The sequence below is a fragment of the Prionailurus bengalensis genome, chromosome B3, assembly GCF_016509475.1.
Source record: "Prionailurus bengalensis isolate Pbe53 chromosome B3, Fcat_Pben_1.1_paternal_pri, whole genome shotgun sequence".
Classification (NCBI taxonomy): domain Eukaryota; kingdom Metazoa; phylum Chordata; class Mammalia; order Carnivora; family Felidae; genus Prionailurus; species Prionailurus bengalensis.
Genome location: NC_057355.1, coordinates 18,779,360 through 18,798,626, shown reverse-complemented (window position 1 = coordinate 18,798,626; position 19,267 = coordinate 18,779,360). Strand labels below are relative to the sequence as shown.

General features: G+C 48.8%; 1 protein-coding gene across 4 annotated transcripts in view; it reads left to right on the top strand.

Annotated features, from left to right (window-relative positions):
- ADAMTS17 (ADAM metallopeptidase with thrombospondin type 1 motif 17) overlaps positions 1 to 19,267 on the top strand; it is a 346,681-nt gene that overhangs the window by 47,958 nt on the left and 279,456 nt on the right. For all 4 annotated transcript variants that reach the window (XM_043554794.1, XM_043554792.1, XM_043554793.1 and 1 more), the window contains exon 4: positions 16,079 to 16,251. In XM_043554794.1, coding sequence (XP_043410729.1) covers positions 16,079 to 16,251 — 173 coding nt within the window. The remainder of the gene's footprint in view (positions 1 to 16,078; positions 16,252 to 19,267) is intronic.

Here is a 19,267-nt window from a genome sequence, read left to right as displayed (position 1 = left end):
CCAATTTGACAATAAATTTCATATATAAGAAAAAGCTATTTGTTGAACAGCTGTTACATGCTAAGCTCTAGGTATCCATGATGAATAAACTGACCTAGGTGCTGTTCTCATTGAGCTTCCTGTCCAGGGGAAGAGACTAATACTATACGTAGAACAATTAAATGATTACCGGCTTTGAGAAGTGGTCCCAGGAAAAAGGAAAATGTGCTATGTGACTGAGATGAAGGAAGCCAAGGAAAGTTTCTTTGAGGAAGTGGCGTTCGAGTTGTAAGTACCGGTTAGTCATGTGACTGTTGGTTAGCCGGAGTTATGACTTGTTCAGAGGCCAGGATGTGGGAAAGAGATGAGGTGCTTGAATTCATGAAGGCAATAATGCGGAGGCCTCCTTGGATTTTAGAGGAAGCCACAGGACAACAGAGGGGGGCTGTAGTAGTGAATTTTTGAGTTGGCCCGACAGAGGCTTCCATCGCCTCCATGGCTTCGCTGGTTGGCTCACCCTGGTGGAGCCCAAGGCTGCTTTGCATGTGGACATCCAAGAAATGGTTGAGCTGGCCATAAGAGAACAAGTCCCCTCTGGGTGACGTGGTAGGGGCATTGGAAGGGTGGGAGCAGGAGTCCAACTAGTAAGAGTCACCCTGGTGCCAGGAGAACTGCGCCCATGTTCGGGTTTGCCCTGGAGCATCCCGGGCATTTGGAAAGGAGGCTCTTTACTTGGGAAACAAACGTAGTCTGGTGACTGGTTCTGGGCCAGAAGAGGAGCACTTGGACTTGTTTTCCCACCTGTACATCAGGTATTTTGAGCTCTTTTTCCATGTGTTAGGGGACATCTGGAGCTTCTGTGAAACCCAAGAGGCCTTTAGAGGAGTGAATGCTGTCTCACTGCAGACTGCTCTGGAAATATGTGGGAATTTAATACATTTGGAAGAACCCCTGACACCCAAAAGCTCTACAAAGGCCAAGGAGATTGTTTTTTTCTGTCTAAGGCTCTAAAAAAGAGGGCAAAAGGATCCTTTGATCCTTTGTTCATCATTCATTCACTTCATTCTCTCATTCGCGTATATATTCCAGAACGGCGACTGAAGCCTGACGGTGTATCAGGTGCCCTCCTCAGGGTGGAGACACAGAAATGAAAGGGGCAGTCTCCACCCTCAGAGCCCTGAAGCTTGGGGGAGATGTCCTACCTACCATGCTAGGGTGTGCTGAATGCCACAGGGGTGTCGGGGGGAGGGGTAGAAGAGCCTTTTGCTTTATTTTAGTTTTATATTTGAGTTCCTAATCCATAGTGTGGCCTGCGCTTCTTGCAGAGGTGGAGGAATTTCTGAGCGATCTAAAGTTTCTTGTGTTTCCTTGTCAAAGATGAAAGACCATCTGTCTAAAGGAACAATGCCCAGGATTCCGATGGGGGAGTCCAGGTGCAGAAGACAAGTGATTTCTTTTCAGGCTTTTGTTTGCCCTGTCTTGCTCTGGTTGAAACATGAGCATGTTCATGAATTTCTTCCCCCAAGCTGTGCGTTTGGGGAATGTTCTTCTTCATCATCATCTTCTTTTTTTTTTTTTTTCTTTTCCATCACTTTAGAAGATAAAACTGTCAAACGCCAGTAGGCTTGTGTATACACTTTCAGCAAGACTTAAAGCACGTGAGCATTCCGAGAACTTGTCATTGTTTGTTTCAGATTTGCCAAATGAATCTCCACGGACCCCCGCAAGGATTGTCCTTGCTAGGAATTGCCACACTGTCCTGACCATACGGTTATACATGCACCAACTCCTGCAAAGGTGACCTTCCCAGTCCACACTTCTTAAGGCGGGAAAGACAATGAATATCTGTTACGGGCTGAATTCTCTCACTGCCATGCATGTGGTGAAGTCCTCATCTCCGGTACCTCAGAATAGGACTGTATTTGGAAGGAGGGTCTTTAAAGAAATGATTAAGTTATAATGAGGTCATTAGTGTGTGTCCTAATCCAGTATGACTGGTGTCCTTATAACAAGAGGACATTTGGGGTGCCTGGGTGGCTCAGTCAGTTAAGTGTCTGACTTCGGCTCAGGTCTTGATCTCATGGTTCGCAGGTTTGAGTCCCATGTTGGGCTCTGTGCTGACAGCTCAGAGCCTGGAGCCTGCTTTGGATTCTTTGTCCCCCTCTCTCTGCCCCTCCTCCACTTATGTTCTCTTTCTCTCTCTCTCTCTTTCTCAAAAAATGAATAAACGTCAAAACAAAAACAAAAACAAAAAAACCCCAACAGGACGTTGGCCATAGATGCTTACAGGGGAAAGACCTGTGAAATGACAGGGACAGGATGGCCATCTGCAAGCTAAGGAGGGAGATGTCAAGAGAAACCCGCCCTGTCGACACCTCTGTCTTAAACCCCCAGCCTCTGGAACTGTGAAGAAATATGTCTGTTGTTTGAGCCACCCAAGTGTGTGTCACTCTGTAATGACAACCCTGGGCCAGCTACAGATCTGGGGCTTGGCTAATGCCTGCTGAATGGGAGGTCGTGTTTTCTCAGTTGGTGTAAGGTGGGCATATTAGAAGCCTTATTCTTCCTGGTTGGGAGTCTGTGGATTTCCATTTGTGAACATGATGAGAGGGAAAGACTAGTAGAAATTGAGTGAAGATGGCAGCCCTCCATGGGCCTGGGTTTCCCCATTGGATGTGCAAGTTCTTGCCATCTCAGGGAAACGGCCCCTCTATTCTAGTATATTTCAAGTGCATCCCTGTTTCTCTGCTCCCCGACCTCACCAAAGTCTGCACCATTTCCTCACCTTGCCTTCATCCCCTCCCTGGTCTGGTTTCAGGGTATCTTAACTCTTCTCCTATCTTCCTCTGGTAGGTAGATTGCTCACTGAGACCTTCATGAGCCCCTTTTGTTCCATCCAATCTCTCTTGACCTGGCTGTGTCCTGTGTTGAGGATGCTGAGCAACCCTCCCTCCTGAGACTTTATTTTCTTGGCTCCTGTGACTCCATGCTCTGTACCCCTTGCACCTCATGTGTTCCCCCCACCCCAGCCTTTGCCCCCTGCGTGTTGGTTCAAGCTCTTCCATCCAGCCATGTAGTTTTTTTTTTTTTAACGTTTATTTATTTTTGAGACATAGAGAGACAGAGCATGAACGAGGGAGGGTCAGAGAGAGGGAGACACAGAATCGGAAACAGGCTCCAGGCTCCGAGCCATCAGCCCAGAGCCCGACGCAGGGCTCGAACTCACAGACTGCGAGATCATGACCTGGCTGAAGTCGGACGCTCAACCGACTGCGCCACCCAGGCGCCCCCAGCCATGTAGTTTTGAAGTCCCTAAGAGATTGTTCTAGGACCACTGGTTCCTAAGTGCCAGTTGGTCTCTGATCTCACCTTGCTGTTAAGCTCCAAGTCTGCACATCCAGCAGCCTCTCCACTTGGGTACTTCAAGAACATCTGAAATGTATCTAGCCTAAAACCACACTGTCTTTGTTTTTGTTTTTGATTTTTAACCACCTGACCCTGAACCAGTGGTTCCTGATTCTGTGATTAACACAACATTCAAAGTGGGAATAATCCTTGGTTGGGAATCATCCTTGCTGATTGGGAATCTACTGTGTGCCAGGCACTGCCACCATGTAGGTGACCATCTAGAAGGAACAGATGTTAACCAAACGCACAAATGGTGCATTCTCCTTCCTTCCTTACTGGCCCTCCTTCCTTACTCATGCAAATATTCCCAGTACTGTTGGGGTCACCTTCTAAGTTTTCACCTTCAGTTGCCCCCCTTGTCTAAGTGTGGGGCCCATCTCCCTGAGCTCCTGAAGTAGTCATTCAGCCAGTGTCCCTGCTTTCCATGGTGGCCCCTAGAATCTGTCCTACCCACAGCAGCCAGGATAACACATTCAAGGGCTTCCCACTGCTCCTGGGGTGAAGAAAACCCTGAACACATGCCACACTTGCCCCTGCCTGTGGCTCGAGCCTCTTTGCCAGCCACACTTTCTCTTTCACTTGGCCCTCTGCAGGTTCTAGAACATGCCATGTTCTGACCCGAGGGCCTATGCACATGCTGTGCCCACTGCCAGGACTGCTCCCAACTTCTCTCTCTCCACCCCCATGTTAACTCTGGCCCTTCTGATCTTGGCTCATGTGGCACTTCCCCATGGAGCTGAGGCTAAATTGGAACACCCTCCTTTATATTCTCTCATGGCGTTATCTATTCTTTCTTGCAAGCATGTGTTGCATTTATAAACTTTCATACATTTGTACATTTGGTTAACATCTGTTCCTTCTGGATGGTCACCTACATGGTGGCAGTACCTGGCACACAGTAGATTCCCAATCAACACTTATTGGCTGAATACCTTTCAACCTCACCCGTAGGCAGTGGTGTTTGGCTACTTGGTATAGGACTCTGACCATGGGTCAAAGGTCCAGTTGGGGCCAACACACATTTCTTGCCCTTGGCCCTCCTGTGTCTCAGAGCACAAGTATAGCTCATACTTCCTGAGTAATATAGGGACTGATTTTGGATTCCAAGATTGATCAGTTCTTCATTTGAGATCTTTGACACACACACACACACACACACACACACACACACAAACACAACTCTTATTTTCCACCTTTCTTTGTAAGGAATTTACGTGAAAAAAAAGCCTTTTATGAAAATGACTTGGCCTTGGGGTAAGTTATTTAAAGAATTCATACTTGGAGAGAAAAAGTTTTTTTTTTTTTTCCCCCTATTTGAAAAAAAAGAGCAAGAGAGAGAAGGTCATTATTTTTCAAGGATGTTGGATTTCTGCAGCTGCCGAAAAGTTCACCTGGCTGAGAGCTCTTCTGCACACGTGGAACCATCGTTTCCAGTTGGAAAAGATGGCTTTTCTACAAACAGACCCTTTGCTTTGCTTGAAAAAAAAAAAAAGTGATGGGAACCTGTTGATTTTATTGCAGAGCATAGTGTGTGTAAGTCTGTGTGTGCAGACTTCTGAAGCTACGCCTTAAAACCCACTGCTGGCTCACTGGTTGTTCATATTTCCTCCTCCATTGCTTTTCCCCACGTTGACTCTGAGTCTGTGCGGCACTGTCCCCAGGTCCTTGGTTGTGACAGTGACAGGTTGACAAATCTGTGCCATGCATCCATGTTTGTATTCCCTTCCTGGAGCCCCCTAGTGATTGGTTTTTATGAAATGGTGACTCAGAATGTAGGGTAGCATTCCTGTTCATGGCAGTGTTCTATGGTGTGGAAGTACACATCCAATCCCTTCATACTCCAATGGTGAAAAAATGAATCCTTAGTTCCAAAACGGGGAAGTGCGAATGAAATCTAGTAGGTAGTTTAAGGACTGACCCTCTCATTGTAGGCTCTATGCATTTGTGTCTAGTCAAGAAAATGGAGACAATGCTAGGTGTTCCTAACTAGAGGGATTTCACATGGAATTGGTTATAGCCGTGCCCAAGTCGGAATGAGCAGAAGGGGGAGCTGGGGTACCCAGGAAACAGCTGTTGCCCGAGGGCTGGGGTAAGAAAAGGAAGAGGTGCTTTTCTAGGACCAAAGAGCTTGGGGTAAGTGTCTGAAGGGGTATCAGACCACCAAGGGGTGTAGCCAAGCTGGTGTCACTACGGATGTACCTCTGAGGGGGTAGGGGAGCTGGGCTGGGAGTGTCCCAGGAGCTGGAGGCTGGATCCATATGGTCCAGTAGTACTGCTTGAACAGTGCCACCCTGAGCTGAGAACACAAGGAGCCTCTTCTCTCCATCTGGTCCCCCTCTGGTCTCCTTCTAGTGCCCCCTGTTGGTGAGCCGAACAGAAAGTCAACTGGCAAAGGGGTCTGGGAAATGTAGTTTGCAGGCTTTCAGCCCCAGAGCACAGTGCAGAAGGGGAGCTGAGAGACAAAAGGCAAATTACGCATGCATGGAAAACAGAGACCTTTCTATTAAGTGGCACCTTTGAGGGCATCAGGGTCAGGCCCAGGTGAATATATGGAGCTCTCAATTCCCAACCTGAGGGTGTTTTCTTGTCTTTTCTTTCCTTTTTTTAAATATAATTTATTGTCAGGTTAGCTAACATACAGTGTATACAGTGTGCTCTTGGTTTTGGGGGTAGATTCCCGTGATTCATTGCTTACATACAACACCCAGTGCTCATCCTAACAAATGCCCGTCACCCATTTTCCCCTCTCCCCTGTCTGCCCCCCATCAACACTCAGTTTGTTCTCTGTATTTAAGAGTCTCTTATGGTTTGCCTCCCTCTCTGTTTGAAACTCTTTTCATTACACCTCATGGTTGCTCATTTTTGGAAAGTGGGGCTATTGGATATACAGTTGAAACAACACATCTTACTGTTTCTCATGCTGTAGCAGTGGTGGAATTGGTGAGGGTCTGTGTGCAGAAAGCCCGCTCGCGGCAGCACTAGGTGTCTCCCCGCAAGGAGACGGATTTGTACTGTTTTCCAAGCTCTAATGAAAAGCATTTGGTTTTCATTCTTCTATCCAATGTGAAATGTTATGAATGTTTCATGGTTTAAGTAGACAACTTCACGTAGAGTCATGTTTTATGTTCTATAACGTTTGGGATGATTAAAATATTCCCCCCTCTGGAATGTTGGAAGGTTACATTGGGATGTTGAGCAGGAGTTACAGGCCACTCCCTCACTCTTCTTGAAGCTGTTGTTTCTGTATTATTTTAATGTATTGTTGCATGGTTGAGGATAGCCTTGAAGAAATTTGTTCATGCCCCCTGCACCCAGGAAGAAATATCAAAGGCAACAAGCTGATTGATGAGTGTCTAGACTAGAGGTGCTGGTAGATGGAGAATATGAGCAGCTAGAGCCCATAGAGCACATATGAGCATCCAAGTTTCCTGTTTGTTTCCAGGATCAGGCAAAGCTTAGAAATTAGTGTTTAGACCCTAATATGCGGTTAACTACCACAATAATAGTAATGCAATGCTAAAGACAGAAATAAGACTAGCGGCATGACTTGGATGTGGTATTCTATATCTGATCCCATGTTGGAGGCTGAGCACACATCTTAGTTACTACCCACATCCACCCTAAGAGAGAGGAGTAATTATCACCTTGGTTTATTGATGAGGGAACTTGCCCATGGTCACCCTGCAAGTCCATGGGCAGATTCCAACCAGCTCTATCAGATGTCAGAGCTGTGGGCCTCTCAGGAACAGGTTGGCCACCTCCTTCTTAGGTGGAGGAAGCCACTTTTGAGAATATAATTCCGGAACATTTATGTTAAGTTCCCTAAAAATTAATCTTGATATTAATTAGGAAGTTCAAAGAGTTTAACGAAATTCATTCAGCTAAGTATAATTCTGGAATTCCTACTGTGCACCAGACAGGGCCACGTAGGCACTGTGGCGGGTCCAGAGGGTGAAGCTTGGGCTCGTGAATTCACAGTCGACCCCAATAGGCAAGCATCGACCCTTGAGATTGGCTGACCGGATCTCCCACCAGCAACAGGCCACGGTGGGGTGGGGTGCTCTCAGGCACTCTTCGTGGACCCCAGAGCCTCACTCTCCTGCTTGATCTGGTCTGGGAGGCTCTGTTATTCCCACAGTTAGGTGTGTTCTATAGATTTGAATGAGCTTTTGATATGGCAGTCCAGAAAATAAAAAATTAAAAACAACCTGTTCACATGTCCTGCATGGTAGCCCAGGCAGCCTACACGGCGGGGAGCCACACACCTTTGGTGCCTTGGATGGGTTGCCAGGGAGACCTCTCTTGGGGCTTGTGCCATCAGGCGAATGAGCGGGTCTTACCTACCAAACAGCACCTCTCTTATTCCAGAAGCTACTGTCACCATCTTTGACCTCACACATCCTTTCTAACCCAGGCCACTTGCTGTCCTCCTTTTCTGATTCTGCCCCACTCTTGCCCTCCCCATGTTATGCTGGCTCCCTGGCCCTCCTTGGACAGAAAGACCATCTAAGGCTGCTGCCTTGGGACACAGGGTAGGATTTTTCTGGAATTCTTTTTGATGCGTGTTTAATTTTAGGCTCTTTGGTGTTGCAGAAGGTTCCTAGCCAATAGAAGTGAACAGAATTCATGATCACATTTGCCATAAGACATTACTGGAAACACTGCCTTGTGGGGTGCCTGGGTGACTCAGTCGGTTCAGCGTCTGACTGCGACTCAGGTCGTGGGCTCTGTGCTGACAGCTCAGAGCCTGGAGCCTGCTTTAGATTCTGTGTCTCCCTCTCTCTCTGCCCCACCCCTGCTTGGGCTCTTTCTCTCAAAAATGAATGTTAAAAAACAGCAACAACAACACTGCCTTGTACATCACCAAGAGGACCCCATGTGAAGTCTTATTGGTATCTTTATCATTATTTTAGAGGTTGGTGTTAGGTCAATACTGCTTTTCCCTGAGGAATGGTATTTTTCCACCTGTCAGAGGAGAGCGAGAAAACTCACAAGCACGCATGTTTACCTTTACAAAAAAAAAAAAAGTTTTCCCTCATTTCAGAACACTCAGAACCAAATTCTGAGGCAGAATGGACGGGCTGGACCATTGACCCTAGAATCCCCATGAAGTGGGTTCGAGGCCCAGAGCTAGGTATTTAACAAACGTCTTTGTGCCTGGGCTTGTTCATCTGTGACTCTGGCTGTGAGGAGAGGAAACCAGCAGTGTGGGTAGCAGTGCCTGGTGCTCTGTGTGCCTTGGGCTAACATCCCACAGTGATGGTTTTTTTGTTTTGCTTTGTTTTGTTTTGTTGGTAGTTTAGAGCAAGTTTGCAGGAGGGCAGAGAGAGAGAGAGAAAGAGAGAGAATCCCAAGCAGGCTCCGTGCTGTCAGCTCAGAGCCTGATGTGGGGCTCGAACTCACAAACTGAGATTGTGACCTGAGCCAAAACCAGGAGTTGGCCGCTCAACCCACTGAGCCACCCAGGCGCCCCCACCCCCACCTCCGCCACAGTGATTTTTATCACCAGAGCTGCCATAGTGACCTTGTTAGCATATTTGGATTTTTTTTTGGTTATTAATGTCTCTAATTTAATTTCAATCTATTATAGGGGTACGTCACCTTAAATCTTTTATGCTCAGCGGTAAATCGTGAGGGTGCATAGTCTCTCTCTCGCTCTCTGTCCTCATTTCTCCCACACGGTGTTCCATCAGCCAGAGCTGGATCCTATTTCAGTGGAAGTTGAGGGAGTGGCCGTTTTTATAAATTCCACCCTTGGCCTATTTTTCATGCCACTCAGAGGGAGGAAACTCACCTGTCAGCCCTCAAAGACTGTGCAAGGTTGTGTTTTGCACCGAGCTGGGATATCCAGGTCTGTCACTGTCCCGCTCCAGGGGATGTCACCTCATGGGGTGCTGGCTCCGCCAGAAGACCCCAAATGCCACTTGCAGTGGATGCACCATCCCACCGTCCCACACATATCAGTTCCTCATGGGGAGTGATAGCCTGGCTCCTGGAGGCTGTGGTCAGGACCTTATCTGCAGGCTAGGGGAGCACACTGAGACCCAACACAGAGACTGTGTTCCTTACGTGCTGGCAAGGCAGGTGTGATCTTATCTGTCCCCAGTGCTCACACTTGGCTGGTGCGTTTCCTCCAGAAAACCTTCAGATGGAATAATTGCTCTCTAGGAGCGATTCTCTGAAGGGTGCCCTCGAATAGCCTAGGGCTGTTTGTTCGCATAGGAACCAGGTGTGAAAACAAGAAGGTTCTCACCAAAGTGATTCCCTGGGGGGAACCTTATCTTAAAAATCAAAATCCTCACACCCAAATTGTGGCTTGGGAGGACTGTCTTACTGTCTCAGAAGGTTTCTCTGTGGACAGTTGTGTTCCTGTGATGGTGAGCCCGGGCCTGCCCCCTCCTCCTCCTCCTAACTGCAGCATGGACTGTGTGCTCCCTCTGTTGAACTTCCCGTGGCTCCCTCATTTCCTCCTCACCAGCTTTGAGAGGAAGACTCAGGCGACCCGCCTGGGGGGATACCCTAGCTGCAGCCTCCGCAGGCTCCTCTGTCTCCTTGAACAACAGCAGTCAAGCTAAGCTTTACTGAGCACTTACTATGAGCCAGGCGCTCTGCTAAGGGCTTACATCTGGGATCTCCTTTCAGCCCCACAGCAGCCCCTTGGGTAAGGAGCTATGATTCTCCCTGCTTCATTGATGAGTCATCGGAGACTAAAAGAGGGTGAGAGATTTATCCTAGGTCAGACAAAACAATCGGGGAGCCAGGATTGGAATTCATGTGTTTTGTCTTTAAAACCACATCTTTAACCACAAGGCAACTGCCCACTGCCACCGTCAACATGCACTTCATCATAATACAGGTGCCATTTATTGAGGACTCATAAAATTCCAGGGAATGTAGTAAGTGTTTGATACACATTTCACTTAATCACTGCACACCGGGGCTGTGGGTGTGGTTATTCTGATTGGAAAGATGGTCACATCAGGCTTGGAGAGAGTCTGCAACTTGCCCAGCATCCCACCCACTGGCTCCTGGTTAAGCTGAGCATGCCCTCTGGTCTGCTCCAGACCACAGTCCTCCTTTGAATTCTTATCATCAACTCTGGCCCTCAGGGAGCAGACCTCCCTGCCCTCTGTGCTCACTCTGGACAGTGGGGCCTACACCGCCCCCGTCCTGCCAGTGTGGATCCCCCTGCCAGCACTGGAAGGGATTCCTTGCCCCAGGGCTTAGAAAGGTCTCAGCGGTTTGGGTGCAAATCACCCATCATCTGTATCTCAAGATGAGAATGAGGGGTGGGTAGCCTTCCTCTGACCACGGGTAAATACTTTGCAACATGTCACAATGGCACCCAGGGCTTCTGATGGGATTGCCTTTACCCTGTGCTCAAGAGAGCTGGAGAAAACCCGTGGTCAGCGCGGCTAGGTGAATGTCTGGTTCTGGAGTCTTCCGCTGTGCCCGTGTGCCCAGGTGCAGACATTCTTGTATCTGGACATTGAGTGCTATGTGTGGGAAAAGTTGACGTTTCTGGCTTGCATGACAACAAGGTTAAGTCTGAATCTTTCCTGTAACTCTGTAAGCATGTTGGACCAATTCCTAGCACTGACACCAGTCTCGGACTTCTCGGCCTGAAGCGCTGTCTGTCCTTGGTCTCGAAGGGCCCAGTGGCCTTGGGCAGCTGCCCCCATTTCCTCTGCCATGTCTGTTTTCTCTCTAACTTCTCCTGCTGGCACAAGCTGGTTTGCCTCTCCCTTGGCACAAAGGTGACCTGAGGTCTTCCCTGGAAATGAAATTGGTAGAATCACGGAGCAATTCAGGGATGGCTTCTGGCTGTTAAACTCTCACACAGAATATTTTGTGATCCGTGTGTTGTTTTTCCTTGGGAAATACCTAAATACTCTATTTTTAAACTAAAGAAATATTTAATTCATGCGGAGTTTGCTAATTTACAACTAAGATTTTTTTTTAGCTTGCCAAGAGGAAAACTCATAACTAAAATGACAATTTATGTATTTGCTCAACATTTTCAGTAACCCCAAATTCTTATGATAAATAGTGATGTGAATATTCTAAAAGTCCCACGCATAGAATGCCCTTTGTTTTGTCTTTTTCTCTTCCTCCTCTTGTTCTGGAAAAGACTTGGTCTGGGGGTGAGGGTGGTGCCTGGGTGGCTCAGTCGGTTAAGCATCTGACTTCGGCTCATGGTTTGTGGGTTCAAGCCCCACATCCGGACTCTGTGCTGACAGCTCAGAGCCTGGAGCCTCCTTCGGATTCTGTCTCCCTCTCTCTCTCTGCCCCTCCCCGACTCAGGCTCTCTCTCTCTCTCTCAAAAATAAATAAACATTAAAAAAATTAAAACAAAAAAGACTTGGAGTATCTTCCATAAGCACATAGAATTTTCTTTTTTAATGGATAATTGGGGCAAAGGGAAAATAAATGTAAGAAAAATAATATGAAGCCAGAGATTGAAAATCTACCCAGTCAGCACCAGCTCCAGCAGTGTGCTGGCAAACAAGACCACAGGGTGAACTTAGAATGATCGCTGGTATCTGTAGCAGCCCGAGAGGGCCGGGGGCCCCACAGGCTGTGGTCTGTCCTCATCAGAGGGGTGAGGGCCGTTCCCACAGTGGCTGGAGATGGCGTATTACTGAGCCCAGCATGGAAGGCCCCGCAGATGGCTGCACACCTGCCCAGCTTGAACTTTGACCTCTCCCATGAGATCTGGATCCAGCACCCTTGTTATTCTGAAATTGGTATTGTTCTTCTTCCTTTTCATGATACTTACAACTCGTGAATATTGGTGTTGATGAAGCGTGTCTGTTAGGGTATATGTATGCAGTTCGTGGCATTAAAGGTAAAAATGTATTACGGTTCTGTTCTCGCTGTAGGGAAGGAATAACCATCGTGGAGCTACTGGTAGAGTGGCGGAGGAGAAGGGAGGAGGCAAGCTTCCGTTCACCCTGCTGTTCCCCTCCGCCACTACCCCCCAGGAAGGACACGGGCATGGAGAGGGAATACAGGTCCTTGGTCTCTTATCTGCAACTCCCAAATCCAGGATTTTCGACACTCATTTTGTGGAAGACCTGCCCTGCCCTGATAGGAGGCTATGGAGCATCTCTCCTGACCCCCTTTTTCTCGTTTCTCTGCAGAATTAATAGTGCCTTTGATGACCGCTCGCTGCCCTAGACCTCAGGGAAACTATTCAGTATGTGGCACACGCACCGCATGGCCTTGCAAAATCTGAAAAATTCTGAATTCCTGCAACATATCTAGCTGCAGGGGTTTGGATCAAGGCGTCAGGCCTCTGCCCTTGAATGCGGGGACAGGACAGAGCACTGGGGTGTGTCTCTGAGTCCCCAGCCAGCCTGGCATGGTTCTGGCCTGACAGACCAAATTAGCAACGCTCAGTGAGGGGAGTGCAGGCAGCCCGGAGGGATAATTATGCTATAGCTGCTGCAGGGCCTGGAACAAGCTAGAGACCATCCAAGGGGAAGGAGCACTATCACTGAAGGCTGCTCAGAGTCGCTGTGCACGCTGTGTGTGCAGCATGCAGCAGCAAAGTCAGTTTCATCATGCTCAACACAGAATCCTTTCCCGCTAAGCTTTCTTCAACCCTCCTACTGTTATGTTTTAAATTCAGATGGCAATGAGGACCATGTTGGCACACATAGGCAGGGCAGCTGGAGAGAGTCAGAGCCGAGGGGGGAAGCTTTGGGTTCTAGGGCCGAATTCACCACTGCCCAGTACTTGGCTTCAGCTTTGTTATGTGGGAAACAGGGATTCCACTCACTCATTCATTCATCCATACATTCATTCATTCATTTACTCACGTGTGCATTCATTCAATGAATATTTATTTCACACCAAGTCCTATGCCAGGGGCTGGGGGGTGGGGTGGGCAATGAATGGAAGAAATGAGACCGTCTTAGTGAAAATCCTTTAACAACCACAGAGCACCTGACCATTGTGTTGTACCTGTTACTTAGTATTCTGGGCATATGCCAACCCCCAGCATCGTGCCCATTGTGACAGCCTATTTATTAGCTCTCTGTGGCCCATCAGGGAGGGAGGGGCAGGTCTTAGGAGTCCTACTTTGTGCTTGAAAGACTGATGCTCCAGTGCAGCATTTTGATCTGTTGAATGTTTGGGAACAACCCTGCCGTTCTGGTCTGGGAGTGATGGGCTACTCTTCTTCGAGACTGTTCAGCTCTTACGTGTTTGAGCTCGCCATCTTCCAGAGAGATATTGCCAATGTGTCCTCAGGGCCACGCTGAAACTGTAGCTCTTCTCATGTGAGAACCTGAAAATATAGGACACTTTGCAAAGAGAAGTACTGAGCAGCCCACTCTGGGAGGAATCTGCAGGTGAGAACAGGAGTTGGTGACTCCAAGAGGGGAGTTACCAAGAGGGGAGTTAGCACCATGAGACAGAGCACCATGTGGCTCCTGGCCGGTTGCCTGGGAGCACGTGGGTGTGCTTGTGACAGCAGAGCTCTTGCTTGGTAGCCCATCACTTCCACGGTGTTGAAATGGGAGCAAGGGGGTTTGTTGCAAATTTATAAGTTGGACAGATCGGTCTGATCCAGGCCGTGAGCACCCAGCAAGCAAGCACCCTGAGCCCAGAATTTGGAGATCATGTGTGGTCCGTCTTCCTTGCGTTCAGAGATGATCTGGTTGGTGAAGATAGGTATATGGGTATTGATTTTATAGATATGTGGGTATAGATTTTACAAAGAGATTTTTAACAAGCGGCCTCTTTCATTCTGACTGCATGCAAGGCAGTGCCATCTGGGACCTTGCCTGTTGACTTGAAATGGACTCTTCTTTCCCTCGTTCCACTGCTGAGGCCCAGAAGTCTCGGTGGAGGTGCGCCTGGCTCTGGGCGAGGAGAGACCCATCCTGTGGGGCCAAGGCATTCATGTTTTTCATCTTGTATTTCTGTGGCTAACTTTGTTCCCCCATGCCTTCTGTATTGTTGAGAGTTTAAAAGTGACCTCTGTATTTTTCTCAAACTCAACATTATTATTTTAAGTGAATAGAGTAATTCTAGTTTATTATATACATTTGAAAACTACAAATGGAAAAGAAAAACGAAGATCATATGTTCCCTATCATTCATGTTTTAGTTATGTTCTACCCAGGTTGGTTGGTTGTCTATCTGTCCATCTGTTTATCTGTCTATTTTTTATTTTTAAATTTATTTCCTCCTCCTCCTTCACCTGAAGATACTTGTATGCTGAATCTTTGCAGAATTGGGACCGAACTGTATATGCAGATTTATTCCTGCTTTTCTCTACATCACTAAATCACCTTCACAAACATGCCTTTCACAGCTACATATTATGTTCCCATTGCTGGCTCTCTCTGTGGTTGGATGTTTAGATTGCTTTCCAGTTTTCACGATTGTAAATTATATCATACAGAGTATTCTTGTTTGTTCATTATGACCCATATCTTGGGCTATTTCGTAGTGTGCATTTGGGGCCCTGGAATGATTAGGTCACTTTATGAAGCCAGTTTGTGCATATGGGGCTGGGTTTGCTGCATGAAAGTTGTAGCAGGGCTGACTTCTGTATGGTTTAGTGCTAAAAATGGGAATGATAGCTAACAAATTTAAGCACTGCCTTTCTGTTTACATTTGGATCCTGAAAGTACACACTATTCATATCACACTTTGGTGTCGGTCAGAGGGGTTTTCACCAACAAAGTCTAGGTTGCCCTCGCATGGCAGCTTGAATGCCTAGACACTGTGATATGGGCTCTAATTAATAACAACACCTGCTTATCAAAGTGAGATCTTACAGGGCATCAGTTTATCTAAAGAGTCAGAAGAGGGGTCGCCTGGGTGGCTCAGTCAGTGAAGCGTCCAACTCTTGATTTCATCTCAGGTCATGATCTCACGGTTCATGAGATCTAGCCCCGTGTCAAGACAGCACAGAGCCTGCTGGGGATTCTCTCTCCCTCTCTCTCTGCCCTCTTCTGTGCACACATAGACACACACACACACACACACACACACACACACACACACACACATTCTCTCTCTCTCTCTCTCTCTCTCTCTCTCTCAAAAATAAATAATCTAAAAAAAAAATCCAAGAGTCAACAGAGGATTAATAACCTTTCCCTGTGTTGAGGAAAGGACACACTTACTTGCATTTTGGCCGGGATGTGTGTGGCATGCAATATTTTTTTCTGATTATATTTTGTTTTCCTTTGAAATAATGCTTTGTGATTGCTAATGTTTATGGCTCTTTACTCATGACTCTCAGAACGGCGGCCAGAATGCCACCTCCCTGGGTCCCAGCCGTCAGCAGCGGGTAGAACCCTTTCTATGCCGTTAACCTGAGGTGCTTTCTGATCTCTCCCCACTGGGCCTAGGCTTCCTTTTCCTCCGCCAACTGCGTCCTGCTGTCTACCTTCCTCTGATGGGACAGATTTTCTCTTCCCTGATATTCAGTCCCTTTTGCCTCCTCAGCTGTGATGTGGACAGGTGTGAGCCGTCTTCTGCCCATTGGCTCCACCTGTAGCAAGTGAGCTCAGGTCCCCCACCCCCCACCCCATGATGGTGGAGTTCCATCTCCTGGCCACTGGAGACTGACCCTTCTCTGTGGGAGGCTCAACAGAAGTCCGGCTTACCTTATGGCTTTGGAAATCAAAGTGCCAAGGACTGCATGAATGTCTCCGTTGTCTTCTAGAAAAGAAGAAGCCAAGGAGGGGCAGGCCGTCCCAGGACTGGAGGGAGCGGAGGAACGCCATCCAGCTCACCAGCGAGCACACGGTGGAGACCCTGGTGGTGGCCGATGCCGACATGGTGCAGTACCACGGGGCAGAGGCCGCCCAGAGGTTCATCCTCACGGTCATGAACATGGTGAGTCTCCAGTCGGTGTTCTGACCCGGGGGGCTCTGTTTCCTCCTGGATGAATGCTCTGTCATTATCTTTTCCCCAGCTAAGGAAGAAGCTGGGCTGAGGGCTGGAGACACACACAGCCCTGTGACCCCTGAGCAGGGAGCTGAAGGGCTTCCCAAGGGAGAGGGCCCACCCATCGCCCCTGCCCTCATGCGTTGTTTTGGCGCCTGGGTCTGCCCCGTGGTTGTACCCTGCCTGCCACTCTTATCAGAGGTTTGCCAAAACCTTTGTTGAGTGCTAGACCCCCTGGATTTGAAGTTGAGTGAGTCAGCGCCCGTTTTAAGGAGTCAGTGGTCTAGTAGAAAGAATCAGGATCAAATTTTAATGTGAATCGGTTCTTGCTGTGTGCCGTGAGGGCTGGGGGAAGGCGCCAGGGGAGGTTATCTGTTTGAGTGTACCAGGGAAGGAGCTCGGAAGCCTGTGTCTACATCTGACTCAATGAATGAGGATAGAGGGAAATCTTCACATGATGGCTGGGCAGGGAAGGGGCTGCACTCCTCACAGTGGAGACACAGAAAGACTTTTGCATGCATCCCAATTCTACCTATCCATCCGCTCTCCTAACAAGCATCTCTGAAGACCACTGGCACTACGTTAGGTGTTGGAGATACAGGTGCACAACAGACCTGGTCCTTCCCTTGGGAGGTGGTGGTATCGGCAGACAGATAAAACACCATCTTACAGTAGATTTATCTGCAAGGGGCCACTGGGGCCCAGGTGGAGGGCTGCTGAGCGATCATCCTGCATGATGTGTACTTTGGGAAAGAGCTGACCTTTGAGCTGAGCGAGAGTAAGGGTTTGCAAGATCAGGGTAGGGGTGACAGGTCTCGCAGCAGGTGCGACAGGGGCTGCATTTGTGGGCGGGGGGGGTGGTGGTGGTGGTGTGTGGTATGATGTGGCTGCAACAGGGAATAGGGAAGCCTTAGGGGAACAGTTGGGGAGAGCAACTTAGGGGAGTTGGGGAGAGGATGTTGGTAGACATCCTGAGCAGTGGGGCCGCTGAAGGGGGAAGGGAGGAACGGCCCCAGCAGCTGTGCCCCGCCTGGGGGAGGGGGGCATTGGAGTTGGAGAACGTGTTGGGGAGAGGGAGCTAGGGGGCAGGAGTGAGGGTGGAGGCAGGGGTCAGGCAGGGAGGAGGGAGGTGCTGGCCTGGGTTTCTGAGAAATATGCCTGAGTTCTTCATTTGCACAAACCCAAGTCCTCCTGGTGGCTGCTTAATGATGGGCTGCTGTGCTTTGTCCTGCCCCGAGGAAACCCGGGAGGACGGCTGGTGGGGCTGGCTCCACACCAGACCCTTTCATCTGTAGTTAATTTCATCTCGTTTATTGTTTTTAATTGTCCAGAGTACGAGTGCCAAGAGTAAACACTCATTATGGCAACTAAAGTAGTAATGAGGCAAAGCTTCTACTTTGATATTTGCTTTCATAATTTTATCGTCAGCACAGCGGCAGCTCTTTTTTTATCACAGGCAGGGAGGGGGAGCTACGTGGCAGTGTTACCCCCCCCCCCCACCGCCCCCCAAAGCTGTAAGGCTGAAGGACAGAGACTGAGTGGTCCTCTTGCTTGGCTTTAATTCCACGGCCTTGGCTTCTCTTCCACTGCTTGTACTAAGACGTTGGAGGCTCCAGATCCCATCGCTGAGGGCAAATCTGGGGCCAGCCACATTAAATTGGGATTTAGATGTTTTCTGATGAGGCCTGCCTAATAAGAGCAGTGCCGCTGTGGTGAGAGGCATATGGCATGTGTATGCTGATACTGAGCCCTCCAGTCACCTCCCGTGCGGGCTCTTGGCTGGGGTGGCGAGACCAGAGAGCAAATGAAGACGGAGTCTCCTGACCCAGTCACACAGACTCTCAGCACCGAACACTGGTTTCCGTCGCTCTAGTGGTGGTTAGCTCTTCAGCAAGTTTAACGACGGGTTGCATTTAGACGCTGCCCCTTGTTCGGAACAAGACCCCCCTCCACCACTACCACCCTTCAGTCCCTCAAAACCCTAGTTTTGAAAGAATTCCAAAGAATTCTGTTCTTCCTGTGGCTGTTATAGCCAAGGGATTTCTGTTAGGAAGTAAGATGATCTTTAAGCCAGGAGGATGGGAAAGGATTGTGGTCGGGATGACGAACCCTGTCATTAGCCAAGCCTTCAGGTGCCGTGAGCGGGAAGGTGAGGCCAACCAGCCCATCTCTCTCCCGCCAGAGTGTTTACTGTGGGGCTGCAGGATGGAAATGGCTCTGTGTGTCTAGCTTCCGTGGATTTGGGAGAGTCTGCTGGAGTGGCTGCCACCTTCCTTGCAACACGTTTCTCTCCAGGCTGAGGGAAGTAGCATCATTGGGTCTCACTTGGGTCTCTGGGTAGAGACCTGCCAGTCCACGCTTGCCACTCTGACCCTTGAGGCTAAATCTAGGCAGGCTTCTGGGCACTTGTGGGGACTTGGTATATGAAAACACGTTCAAAGCTGGGGGAATTTGGTGTCACGTGTCGACTCCCAGTTTTCATAGTGTCTCATGGTTGTGACGTGTGAATTAGATCGGTGTCCGTCAGTGGCCTGATGGCATGTGTTTGAGAGGAGGGAAAGGAGTGGATGTCCATGATGAGTGGCTGGGTTTTTTCTCCTCATCATCTGACCTGGTGGATTTCATTGTTTGCCCATCTTACAGAGAAGGAAGTGGAGCCTTGCGGGGGGAGTGACACAGTCAGGGTGCATGGCAAGTGAGTGAGTACATAGCGGGGCAAGCATGCAACACCAGGGTGGAGGGACCCCTGTCTCACCTGTTCAAGGTGACAAGCGTGTCTGGGACCTGTTGTTTCTCTCCCTTTCCACCCTGGTCTGCCCATCGTTACCTTTAGCCTTGACGACTGCAGGAGCCGCCTTGCTGGGCTCCTCACTTTCATTTTCTTCCCTCTTGAATCCTTGTCCCAGAATGGCCAGCAAGAGGTTCATCCAACAGAGTTAGGACTTTGTCACTAAGCAGCCCTAAG